The 13,697-nt window shown below is 41.4% G+C and overlaps 2 protein-coding genes across 2 annotated transcripts; one reads left to right on the top strand and one right to left on the bottom strand.

Moving 5' to 3' along the window:
• Positions 1–1,682: 1,682 nt before the first annotated feature.
• On the top strand, positions 1,683–9,450 carry LOC311226428 (UDP-glucuronosyltransferase-like; the record flags this gene model as incomplete). The annotated part of the gene is made up of 9 exons (XM_084311854.1): positions 1,683–2,216; positions 2,981–3,044; positions 3,136–3,284; positions 4,990–5,117; positions 6,345–6,438; positions 7,388–7,513; positions 8,320–8,407; positions 8,866–9,085; positions 9,180–9,450. 9 exons carry the CDS (start codon positions 1,683–1,685, stop codon positions 9,448–9,450), a joined length of 1,674 nt encoding a protein of 557 aa, XP_084167980.1.
• An 899-nt stretch (positions 9,451–10,349) lies between these two features.
• On the bottom strand, positions 10,350–13,445 carry ndufb3 (NADH:ubiquinone oxidoreductase subunit B3). The gene is made up of 3 exons (XM_084312775.1): positions 13,336–13,445; positions 12,215–12,346; positions 10,350–10,600 (listed from the first exon to the last, which is right to left on the bottom strand). Exons 2-3 carry the CDS (start codon positions 12,343–12,345, stop codon positions 10,447–10,449), a joined length of 285 nt encoding a protein of 94 aa, XP_084168901.1. The 5' UTR covers position 12,346; positions 13,336–13,445; the 3' UTR covers positions 10,350–10,446.
• Between the last annotated feature and the right edge of the window lie 252 nt (positions 13,446–13,697).

Raw genomic sequence — 13,697 nt, forward strand, 5'->3', positions numbered from 1 at the left:
GTTTCAATGCCTCCTTGGCTGCTATATCTACAGCCCCACACCCACATGAGCTAGGACCCATAGAAATCCCACCCTACGTCCAGCCAAACCTATTCTGTATAGCAATAATATAAGTTCTGAGATGAGGTCAGGCCTGACCCGTGGTCTAGCGCTCTGTTTTTATTTGTCACGTATAAAGTACATGTACATTACAGTGAAATGCTTGGTTCTGTATGAGCCACTGAGAATGTGCTTCATACAGTAAAACAAGTAAAAGAGGAATAAAGTCCCAACACTATACAAAATCACCAAATCATCTGGGTTTCTTTCCACTATGTTCCTCCTTTATGGTGTAAAATATTGATAGATCTATCTCAGGATTTGGAAGTAACCATGGGAGGAAATTACAAACTTTATATTTATTGGCATCAATCTCATGCACCTCATTGCACCTCACCACCACCTCATTGCACCACAAGCTAAGCTATACCTCACCATTTCTACAGTGTACTGTATCTGCATTGTATAGACTGTACATATACTGTATATATGTATATTGAACATGTTTGTTTTGTTTACACTTGCTTACGTACTTGACTTTCTATTTTATACTCATATTATACTATTTTATACTATCTTGTTATTTTATCTAGCACACTCTCAGGAGCAAAACAGAAAGAAGCATTTCATGCAAAAGTATTCTGTATTTCTGTATGACAACATGGCCAGAGAGGCCCAGTCCTTCAACCTCGACCCATACCCATACCTTATTAACTTACTACCTATCGTGCTAATATGTCTATACTACTGTGCACTAGGCCAAGTGCTAGCTTAGTTGCAATGTGATTGGATGCAAAATTAGTAAACGCCCCTGTGTGCAGGATGACTCATCAACATTTAAAAAAAAAAATCCAGGAAATTACAAACTCTAAGATACCGTTAAGAATATCTATAAAAACTACTTTTTTGTCATTGTTGGGACAGATACTGGCGTATAAGTGACAATCAGTGCAAGACATATGTGATAAAAGAACATAAACATCTATTTTGATTTCATGGGGCCTTTGAGGGTGGTCTTATAGCTGCACTTCTGTAAGCCAAGCACCCATAGTCTGGGGCTGATGGAACCATAGCTCTAGAGGCCATAACGTGTGCCTCTATCTGCCCCCATTTCTCTCAGCAAGACAGCGCATCACATTCAAACTTTCGGACACATGTTGTATACAAAAATAAGAACATATTTGTAAGGACTGGTATGACCAAGGTCCTGTGTTTATTTCTGACCTTCCAAATGTTACGCGGGACCTAGCTACCTGTGAAGAATGCATCCAACAGGATTAGGCATTTCTCTCTCTCTGCATTCCAAAGGAGGACTTTGAGCCTATGGTAAGAAGTTGATGCTGATAATGGCTTGTGCGCTGGCCAGTTTCTTTGCCCACAATAAGATTATTGATCTGTGAGTGCCACTATTTGTTTTGAGGACTCTGAACACACATACACACACACACACATACACACACACACACACACACACACACACACACACACACACACACACACACACACACACACGCACATATCTGTGCTAACCTGCCGAGAAGATCCACCAAACAAAGAGACTAGGTTGAAGCGACAGGTCAGAGTCTCTACGTTTGCATTGGACTACACTCTGCTTTACAGTCAGAGGGAGACATAGAGCGATAATGTGGAAATCAGCAGTGTTTGTTGTGTGTATACTTCTGGGCATTACCCTGGAGCTGAGCGGGGCTGAAGAGGATGTGGGGAGACAGCCTTCCACAGAGAACACAGTATCTGAGGGAGAAGTGAACACTGGAGGAGAGACTGGAGCCCATCGCAGCGCTCTCGCCGGTGTAACTGGCTTCACCGGTCATCTACTGGTGGTGCCTATGGACGGGAGCCACTGGGTGGGTATGAAGGCTATCGCCCAGGAGATGGGTCGCAGAGGGCACCGGGTCACTGTGGTGATCCCAGAGATCAGCATGCGGATGGGTCCTGGCAAACACTACACCACCGTGACCTATCCTGTGCCTTATGGCAAGGCGGAGGTCGATGCTCTGTTAGCCATGCACACGGAAATGATGCGCATATCTACAAACTCTCTTATGGAAAGGATAAGCCATCGCATTTCTACAATGAAGAAAATCGCCGGCTTGCTACACACCACAGCTGAAAGTCTGCTGTTCAACGCAAGCCTGATCTCACATCTATCACAGCAGGTGAGGTTGTGTGTGTTGTTAAAAATGAAAATAATAGTAGGCGTTTTCCTCCTTATTGGTGACACACAACTCCCCCAAGGTATTTATTACTGATACAATATCCCTCATTTGGATTGATTGATTGATTGATTGATTGATTGATTGATTGATTGATTGATTGATTGAAAACTTTATTAACAGATTGCAGAATGGGTACAATACAGTACAGCTCAATACACACAATTGTTAAGGGGATGCAGACCAGAGAAAGACTTTCGTCTTGTTTACATCAGGGTCCCCCATTTTAAATTCATCATAACATATATGACATACACGACATACAGATAGACAGTACTGCGCCTACATCTATACATTTATGACATACCAGATTTACAAAAATAGTCTAAAAAAGAGAGTATATACATTTGACGTAGAAACTGTACATTGGAGGAGGTGAGGTGGGGGGGGGGGGCTGTACATTGGAGGTGGTTGGGTGGGGGGGGGGTTGGGTAGACGGGGTGGGGTTGGGTAGGTGGGGTGGGGGAAACTGTACAACTGTACAAGCAAAACTGTACATTGGGATATCGACAAAACCTTACTTTGTCCCAAGAAGAGGGTCTCGTGTATTATTGGGTTAGGACATTTACTGTACATTTACAGGGGCCAGTTTCGAATTGCAGTCTCCCGTAGGTGCTCTTTGAGAGTGGTTTTGAAAGTGGGTAGTGATTCACAGTCATGTTTGGACCCTGTCCCCCCCCCCCTCTATCCCTTCCTTCCCTCTGCAGGGGTTCGATGCTGTGTTCACAGACCCTATGGTTCCCACGGGTTCATTGATAGCCAGGAAGTTAGGTGAGCATCTCTGTCTGTGTGTAACAACAATACAGGCTACGTGTGCATGTGCTTTTCTCATTAACCCTTTTTCTCGCACAACCCCATGCAGGACTTCCTTCCATCAATTTACTGCGAGGGATGCCGTGTGCCCTAGATATAAAATCTGCAGCCTGCCCCTCCCCTCCCTCATACGTCCCGCGCTTCTTCACTCGACTCTCAGACCAAATGAACTTCAAGGAGAGAGTTATCAACATGTTGGTGAGAAGCATGTGGTACTTCTGTTCGAAACGCGTTTGAGTTTGCCTGCGTACACACCAGGGTTTGAGTTTGCCTGCGTTCACACCAGGGTTTGAGTTTGCCTGCGTTCACACCAGGGTTTGAGTTTGCCTGCGTTCACACCAGGGTTTGAGTTTGCCTGCGTTCACACCAGGGTTTGAGTTTGCCTGCGTACACACCAGGGTTTGAGTTTGCCTGCGTTCACACCAGGGTTTGAGTTTGCCTGCGTTCACACCAGGGTTTGAGTTTGCCTGCGTTCACACCAGGGTTTGAGTTTGCCTGCGTTCACACCAGGATTTGAGTTTGCCTGCGTACACACCAGGGTTTGAGTTTGCCTGCGTACACACCAGGGTTTGAGTTTGCCTGCGTACACACCAGGGTTTGAGTTTGCCTGCGTACACACCAGGGTTTGAGTTTGCCTGCGTACACACCAGGGTTTGAGTTTGCCTGCGTACACACCAGGGTTGGTGACATGGAATAATTTCACCAGATTATTCACAGAGGCAGACAAAGTAGTCTTTGATTAAGGATGTAGTTTACTGACAGATTGACATGTTGCAACACGGAGAGACCTATAGGTTACAGCAATGGGCCCTATAGCTTAGATCTCTAAAGAATGGTGAGCTAACAAAGTATTTATACATCAGAGTAGACACAACTGAGTGGAGCATTGTAAGTTGTACAGACTATGAGTTATAGATATTATATACCGTACAGACTATGAGAAGGTTATGTGGACTGAAAGGCTATGCGGATGTAAGTGTGTGTGTGTGTGTGTGTGTGTGTGTGTGTGTGTGTGTGTGTGTGTGTGTGTGTGTGTGTGTGTGTGTGTGTGTGTGTGTGTGTGTGTGTGTGTGTGTGTGTGTGTGTGTGTGTGTGTGTGTGTGTGTGTGTGTGGCTGGGCTGCCTGGCTGTTGTGTGTGTGAATATGGTCTACGTGAGTGTGTTTGTGTGTGTGTCTGCGCATGTGACAGGAAGAGAGAGGCGGGGGTAGATATATGAGTGAAGGCTATGTATTGTGTGTGAGAAAGAGAGAGAAAGAGAGAGACCAGAGAGAGAGTGAGTGAAGTGTGTTGGTAAATCAGTTGGGATCAATTCACTTTCAATTCAATCAATGCAAACATTTACAGGAATTGCTGTTTACTGCTGATAATGGAACAACAACATTATTATTATTATTATTATTATTATTATTATTAATTATTATTATTATTATTATTATTATTATTATTATTATTATTATTATTATTATTATTATTATTATTATTATTATTATTATTATTATTATTATTATTATTATTATTATTATTATTATTATTATTATTATTATTATTATTATTATTATTATTATTATTATTATTATTATTATTATTATTATTATTATTATTATTATTATTATTATTATTATTATTATTATTATTATTATTATTATTATTATTATTATTATTATTATTATTGTTTCTATGTGTTAATATGTTTGATAATACAAATACTTTATGGCCAAACGTTTTTTAGTAACATTCGTGTACAACCACTGTATAGGGGGCACCAATGTTTTTGGTCAAAGCATTGGTGTATGTCTCACATTGTCAACTTCACCATCTGGTTAAGATTCAATGACAATTTACCCCTGTGGTCAACTATTAACACAATCTCTTATTTATGAATGTATCGCATCCTACTACAGGTGAGCATGATGGAGCCGTTGCTATGCAGACTGCTGTATTGGCACTTTGATCAATTAGCCTATCAATTCCTGGGAGAGAATGTGGGCATTGCTGAAGTGCTGTCAGACTCTGCTATCTGGCTGATGAGGTAATATAGTTTATAATATATTCAACGTTTATTTGTCAGATACGCATTATACTAATGGCAGTGAAATGCTTCCTCTGTGAGACCCCCGGCCTAGACTGTGCGTGAATCACTAAACATATACCTGATTGATTGATTGATTGATTGAAATCTACCTATTGTAGAAACCAAATTTCAGCAACCTTTCTGTTTCTCAAATAGCCCAACACAGTCATGTTATACCAAGTGTGAAAGATGTATTCACAATACCATGTACACGTACCGATGGGGTTAAATGCTGTCTTTTGGGGGCGAGTAGAGCAGTCTTCTGGTAATCCGGAGGTTCCCGGTTCGATTCCCGCTCCTCCTGGGCAGTGTGTCGAAGTGTCCTTGAGCAAGACACTTGAAGCCTAGTTGCTCCTGATGAGCAGGTTGGCACCTTGCATGGTTGCCTCTGCCGTCCAGGCACGTGCACACATAGAGGCCAAGGGGTGCCTGAGCACCTGCCTTTTTGAGCCTCATCAAAAAAGTGCCCTTTTTGAATTTTTTTTTTTTTTTTTTTTTTTTACCGTTACGCATATAGACTGCCCTTCCAACTGAAAAATGTCAGGATAGAATCAAAATATTAGGGACAGAGAGAGATGCCCCATATTCCATTGCAGTTTGCACGGCCTCCTCCGCGGAGGCCTTTTAAGTCAGTGATAAAAGTGTCTTTCAAGGATAAGTGAGCTCCTGCACTGATTATTATAGTTCAATATTCAATATTTGATCACCAAAACCCCCCAAAAAAGCATAAAAAGGGGGGCCCCCGCCCGAAAAGGGCCCTTAAAAATCGTGCTCGCGCACTACGCGCGCTCGGTTAATATATACACACAAGTGTAGTGCCCTTTTCAGCCTTTGAGCACCTGCCCCTCTAAAGTCCTGTGCACGTCCCTGCTGCCGTCGGTGTGTGAACGTGTGAGTGAATGGGTGAAATGTGAGGAACAAATTGTAAAGCGCTTTGGATAAAAGCGCTATATAAATGCAGCTGCCCAGGAATAGAACCGGACCAGACGCTCTACCTACCGAGCCACTGTCGCCCCTATATTTTTTATACACGTTTCAACTTCATCAGATACTGCAGGCCCCTGTGATTTGGATATTGAAAAAATTATAATAATAAATAAAAATAAAAGTTGATTTATTGTTCAGCTCTAAATAACTATAATTATACTGAAACACAGGCTGATATTGAGATTCTCTGTTATACAGACTTGACTTCACATTTGAGTTCCCACGCCCCCTCATGCCTAATATGGTGCTGGTGGGTGGGATCAACTGCAACTTGAGGAACCCCTTACCTGAGGTAATGCTGCATTCATGTCAAATAGTAATAATGACCTGAACGACATGTCAGGTCGGATTAACAGGTTGGAAGTGTTCACATGTTTGAGCTTGTATGAACCTGACTGAGCACAAAAGTGTGTTTTTCACAGTTTACTTTATGCTTGTGATAATACTCATATCTGTAAAAAATAATACTTCTATCTTCTCTGACTTCTAGTTTATGCTTTATGGCTGAGGTTGTAATATCAAGCACAAAAAAACTATAGAAAGAAAATAGCCTTGTTATGATATAGTGGCATTTCAAATTATTTGTACAGAGAATAATATATTGTTTGTTTTAATAAAAAAAATATAGTTGCCACTCTGTCGATATTTCCATGTTGGTGATTCAGAAGTTCCAGAAGTGGGAGAAATGGGTACATCTCAAAGTCTTTGCTCCCAAGTGTAGGCCTAGTATTTACGACGTAAAATGGGATTTTTTCTTTTTCAGTCTAGCACAAAGTATTTATTGTTCAGATGTTTTTGTAAACATTTTCGTAAGACCTGCATGTGCATCAGAAAAAGAGAGAAGCACTAAGCCTTCGGTCCTCACTCCTCACAATGGTGGAACGAACTTCCCACTACAGTCAGGACAGCCGAAACCAACCCAATTCAAGAAAAAGCTTGAAGGTTTAAAAGGTGGACTTGTTGTACATAACTAGTTTGGATAAAAGCGTCAGCTAAATGACTAAATGTAATCCCTACCTACTGTTTTTGATTTGATTTGATTTTTATTTGTCTCGAACATAGAAACATAAAACAAGTTTAAAAAAAACAAAAAGGTAAATAGTCAAAGACTATTTCCATACAATAAGTGTTCGAGAAGGAACAGGGGGAAGAACAAAAAACGTATCAAGCCCTGCCCCTTCCTTACAATATTTTACATTATAATTTAATAAAAATAAAATCCAAACTGTATGTGTGTGTAGGATCTGGAGTCCTGGGTGGCGGGACAGCATGGTTTCGTAGTGTTCACTCTGGGCACCATGGTGTCATCTCTGCCAGAAGACATTACTGCCGTCTTCCTAGAAGCCTTCAGACAGATTCCACAGAAGGTAGGAAACACAACACGATACAATACAACAATAACTGTGAACCGGACTTGCATTGCTGCACTATACACTATTCCATCCATTGCAAGCCAACGCGCCCCCCCCCCCCCCCCCCCCCCCCCCCCCCCACCCCCATCCATTAACTCAACTGGCCTGTCACTGTACTATTCATTTGCACTAGCACTATTGCACTTTGGACATTGATGTTATATTATTATTTGTATTATTGAGGACATTGGGACATTGATATTATATTATTATTTTGCACATGCTATATTCAGTATGTTTGTATGCCAGTGGTGATGCTCTAAACTCAATTTTGTTGTACCAACAATGACAATAAAGGGTCAGTGGTGATGCTCTAAACTCAATTTTGTTGTACCAACAATGACAATAAAGGGTCAGTGGTGATGCTCTAAACTCAATTTTGTTGTACCAACAATGACAATAAAGGGTCTATTCTATTCTATTCTACCATGCTGTACTCTAGTACTGAGCACTAACACCAGTACTTACGACAGGGCCTTTGCTGCTGCTGCCCCCTCCCTCTGGAATGCCCTCCCCAGCCATATCCGTGATGCAAACACCCTGACATCTTTTAAATCAGCCCTCAAAACCCACCTTTTCAATATTGCTTTTGACCTCTAAATCTGTCGGTTTTATTTTATTTTGTCATGTATTATTTTTGTTCCGTTTTTGTTTTGCCATAGTTTTGTTTCTTCTACCCGTGTAAAGCGTCTTTGAGCATCTGGAAAAGCGCTATATAAAATAGATGTATTATTATTATTATTACTTGTTTCCGGTTCTAGGTGATATGGAGATACACTGGGCCAGCTCCCGATAACATGCCGGAGAATGTAAAGATGATGAAATGGGTCCCACAGAATGACCTGCTAGGTACTGAAATCCAACAACTGCGACAACCTCCTACTTCCAACAGGAGTGCAGGGTGGGGGGTGGGGATTGTAGTGACGTGAATCTTCATTCTCAGCTTTGCTCTTTCGTGTTCGATAACTGTATCCTATATCAGCCTGGTTTCAGGTCTGGTCATATCATCCTTATATTGCTACTTCATCCTGTATACACTTTTGGACTTTAAGCTAGTTTTTAATTAATCTGAAACTAAATACATGCTTTTCTCTCGTTATTGTTCATTTGTGGACTTGGATCTGAATATTTGCTCACTAGATCCTATTTATAAGTAGGCCTATGTCTTTCAAAATACATATTGATAAACTAACAAAATTGTAAAACCTTAAAAGTAGCCTGTTCATGTGCAGATATACAGTAAGAGATCAACTTTATTCACTGTGTGTGTGTGTGTGTGTGTGTGCGCATGCATGTCGGTGCGTTAGCACACCATGGAGCGCGGGCCTTCATCACTCATGGCGGCTCACACAGTCTGTATGAAGGGTTGTGTCATGCTGTTCCTATGGTGATGTTGCCAATCGGCGGAGACCAGCCTGACAACGTTGAGCGGATGGCCAAGAGAGGAGTGGGTGTGGTCTTGGACACCAGGACGGTCACCGTAGAAACCCTCCTTCATGGACTAAATGAAGTCATTAATAACACCAGGTGAGGAGTCAGAGAGTCTGTGATTTCACATCGTTTTGTTTTTGATTGTGAAGCAAGCTCGACTGGTAAACACCTCCTTCGTGTCTTTATGCAGGTATAAGGACAGCGTGGTGAAGCTCTCTGCTCTGCATAAGGACCGTCCCGTCGACCCCCTCGACCTCTCCGTGTACTGGACTGAATTTGTGATGCGGCACAAAGGTGCAGCCCATCTGAGACCCGCCGCCCACGATCTCAACTGGCTCCAGTACCACAGCCTGGATGTACTAACCCTATTGGTCACAGTGGTGCTGGTTATCGTCATGGTGACAGTGAAATGCACGAGGCTGTGCCTGAGGAGGCTGAACAGGAAGAGGAAACAGGAATAACCAGAGGAACCGTTTGTAATAAATCACAATCAAAATTTGGTGAGGGGAAATTAACTGAATAAAGAATAAAACATTTTTTTTTTACTGTAACCTCTGATTTGCCTGCGCAGACGTAACTGCACATGACATGTGTTGTATACTCCATGATACAACTCAGGTACCCTGTCCCGATAATGGCAGTGATATGAAGTGCCGAAATCTATCTATCTACACTTGACCTTGTCCTATCTGTTTTTACCTTTTGCTTTTTTCTTTCCCCCCCCCCTGATATAGATCTTATGTGCTCACACACTGAACACAGGGGAGGGGGAGGAGGGAGAGAGAAGGATGGGGAGGTGAGAGGGGGAGGGAGAAGGAGGGGGGAAAGGGATGGAGGAGAGAGAAGGGAAGAGAGGGAGAAGGATGAGAAGGGGAAGGAGGGACATATTAGGACTTCGTCCACGTTCTCTTTTTATTTTCTCCAAAAAATTACTGTTTTATTTTTATCTCTCATATGCACTAGCTCTTGCACCTCTGACTGACGTACACAGATGCGACAGTACACAATTTGTGCTGACAGATTCCGTAATATGACTCAAATACCTTGTTCTGACAACGACAGTAAAGGGGAGGGCTGTGGGAGGAAGGGAAAATACAGAGGGGGGTCTGTTTTTTTTTTACAGTGCAATAAAATAGTTCTGGATTACTGTTTAAAGTCGTCTTTACCTCCTGTTTGATACCCACTTTGACCCTTCCATCCCCCCACTCAGGGCAAACTTCCCTCTCAGGGCGCAGTTCTAGGCCTGGGTCCTACACAGTTTTAAAGCCTGACAGTCTTTCTTGTTTGATACTAGGTTGATGGTAAGAATGAACAAAGAGCATATGGACTACTAGAGGAATAAGTGACAAGTAATAACAAGTTGAGGATCAAAGAACATTTAATATACAGAAAATAGATAATAATTCCATTAGAATCCATAACGGGGGGTTTGTGGGTGTGAGGGGAAGCATCTGGCGTTAGTGGTGCTCACTCTTCTTGGGTGGAAACAGGGCGTACTCAACAGCCAGGGCGACGGCAAAGGCAGCGAAGCCCCACTTGAATCCCTTCAGCAGCACCTCACCCAGGCCCACGGGGCGGGCGAAGGCACCCATGTACCGCCACGCCTCGTTCCTGTAGGGAGAGCAGAAGGAAGGGAAGAAGGGATGGAGTAGATTAGATTAAAATGTGTTGTCATTATACAGCACAAGTACAGTACAACACAAAAAAGAGGTTTGGCATCCAACCAGAGTGCAAATGTAACAGTAAAGTGCAATATGTTGTGTCAGTCCACTATGTTGTTACTTTTGTTATTCCCCCCCCCCCCTATGTAAAGCAACCTTGGGTCTTTTAAAGGCGCTATATAAAATGAAGCTATTATTATTAATAGTAATATACAATGTACATGTGATTAAACTGGGTATAAAATATATAGATTGGTACTACTGAGTATAGTATAGTGCTAATCAGATGTAACTATATGTACAGAGTTGTAGTATTAATATGTACAGTGATAACTAGTAAGAGTAGGTTATATAGGTGGGGGAAAAAATCAATACGTAGTAGTATCGCGATACTTTGCATGGCGATACTGTATCGATACAGGGACGCCAAGTATCGATATTTAATTATTCATAAAAAAAGGAAGTTGCATAGTACAGTAGTCCACACACACACACACACATGTGCATTCAGTTAAGTTGGAATATGACTGTAATACAAACAGTTCAGTTTGTCAGGTACATGCAACACAGATTACAGTGTTTACATCTGTCTGCTTGAGAAAATACCATGTTCTGCAATAAAAATGATTGAAGTGAGATTAACAGACTGAACTTTATTTTATTAGATAAAACATGTTGACAGTTTTACATTGCAGTTGAAAAAAGGTAATAAATAAAATCTGATAAAAAAAAATATATATATATATATCAATATTAATATCGCAATACTCAGCGTATCACGATATATTTAGTATCGCGATACTATCGTATCGTGAGGTCTCTGGCGATTCCCACCCCTAACAGATATAGATATAGTATATACAGATATGTAAAAAGGATTATATGCAGGTATGTACAGACAGATGTGGATAAATATACTGTATATACAGTAAGAATAAATAAATATATATATATACACACACACACGATATATACAGCATTATTGTATATGCTATCATACAGAGGTATATGTGTTATATACAGGTGTATAAGTAGGTATATTCAGACAGATATGGATATATGTATATGTGGTAAACACAAATATATCAATTAATATATACAGTACATCAAACTGTTGTAACCTGTTGAACCTGGGACCATAGGATACACACTATTCAACTGAGCTAAAGGGTCTGACTCTGACCCGTTAGCAGACGTGCCGATTGACTGTGTCCAACTTCTCAGTAGTTTAAATGGTAAATGGATGCATTTTATATAGCAGCTTTTATCCAAAGCGCTTTACAATTTGTTCCTCACATTTTACCCATTCACCCACACATTCACACATCGATGGCAGAGGCAACCATGCAAGGAAGGTGCCAACCTGCACATCGGGAGAAATGAGGGGTTAAGTGTCTTCCTCAAGGACACTTTGACATGGTGTGGGAATCGAACCGGGAACCTCCGAATTACCAGACGACTGCTCTGCCTCCTGAGCCACTGTCGCCCCCAGGAAGGAAGGAGGAAAAGCAAACCTACAGGGATAACAAATGGGATTCCAACACCCTCACAAAGACGTACTGACCGTGCCCATGGGTCCTTGAGGCCCCTGGATTTTAGCCTCTGCTGTGTGAACTCCAGTGGTGTTCCCTCCCACTTCCACTGCCGCCAGTCTGGCAGGGACGGCTTACTGGGACCGTGGTGGTCACCTCCCATACTACAATATAGGACACGACACACACGTCATTATTATACATTTCACTAGAACAACACTGATTGATTGATTGAAAATGTTATTAACAGATTGCAGAATGGGTACAATACAGTACGGCTCAATACACACAATTGTTAAGGGGATGCAGAGCAGAGAAAGACTTTCGTCTTGTTTACATCAGGGTCCCCCATTTTCAATTCATCATAATATGACATACAGGTAGACAGTACTGTTACATTTAGACATGATTTATGACATACCAGAGTACATGGCTCCCCATGCATCTTCTTCACTTATAGTTCAAATGCATTACTATAGAACGAAGCATAACTGTTAATGCTGTTAACTAAGTAACTGCAATATACTATCTGGACCTGCTTTTGGACTGTTGACCCACTAATATACAGTATTAGTCATAAAGAAGCTTTGCACTGCTGTGCTAACGTCCCCCGAGGTTTGATTGGTTGATTGAAAACTTTATTTAACAGATTGCAGAATGGGTACAATACAGTACGGCTCAATACACACAATTGTTAAGGGGATGCAGACCAGAGAAAGACTTTCGTCTTGTTTACATCAGGGTCCCCCATTTTCAATTCATCATGACATAATGTTTATGTTGTCTATCTGTATGTCGTGTATGTCATATATTATATGACATACACGACATACAGATAGACAACATAAATGTAGTTGAAAATGGTCGTTAGCCACCGTTATAATATACATTTTATATTGACACCATGCTTATAGAAAACGAATGACTAATTAAGACACTGAACAACAGTGATCATCATGTTGTTCTTGTGTGCAAACTAAGCCATGTTAGCAAGCGAGCTAATGCTAGCATGCAAGTCAGAGCAGCATTAATTCATCATTCGGTAACCCCAGCGAAATGATTAGGATGTTCTCATAATGTCCTCTACTGTGGACACCTATACATGATGAACCTACATCAAATATTCAGATTAATGTTAGAGAAAACACTGTACCTGTATTGTTTGTTGTGACCTCTGTAGTTGAATAAAGACAGACTGCGACACCCAGCGCTGCTCTACGGCTGAACTACGGAGAGTCTGTTGCACCAAATATAATCTCGAAGCTCAAAAGCGGTCCGTTTGATTGATTGACTGATTGAAAACTTTATTAACAGATTGCAGAATGGATACAGTACAGTACAGCTCAATACATACAATTGTTAAGGGGATGCAGACCAGAGAAAGACTTTCGTCTTGTTTACATAAGGGTCCCCCATTTTCACATATATGACATACACGACATACAGATAGACAGTACTGCTACATCTATACATTTATGACATACCAGATTTGCAAAACAGTACTGTTTGTGATAC

Source organism: Notolepis coatsorum (assembly GCF_963971535.1).
Source record: "Notolepis coatsorum genome assembly, chromosome: 4".
NCBI lineage: Eukaryota > Metazoa > Chordata > Actinopteri > Aulopiformes > Paralepididae > Notolepis > Notolepis coatsorum.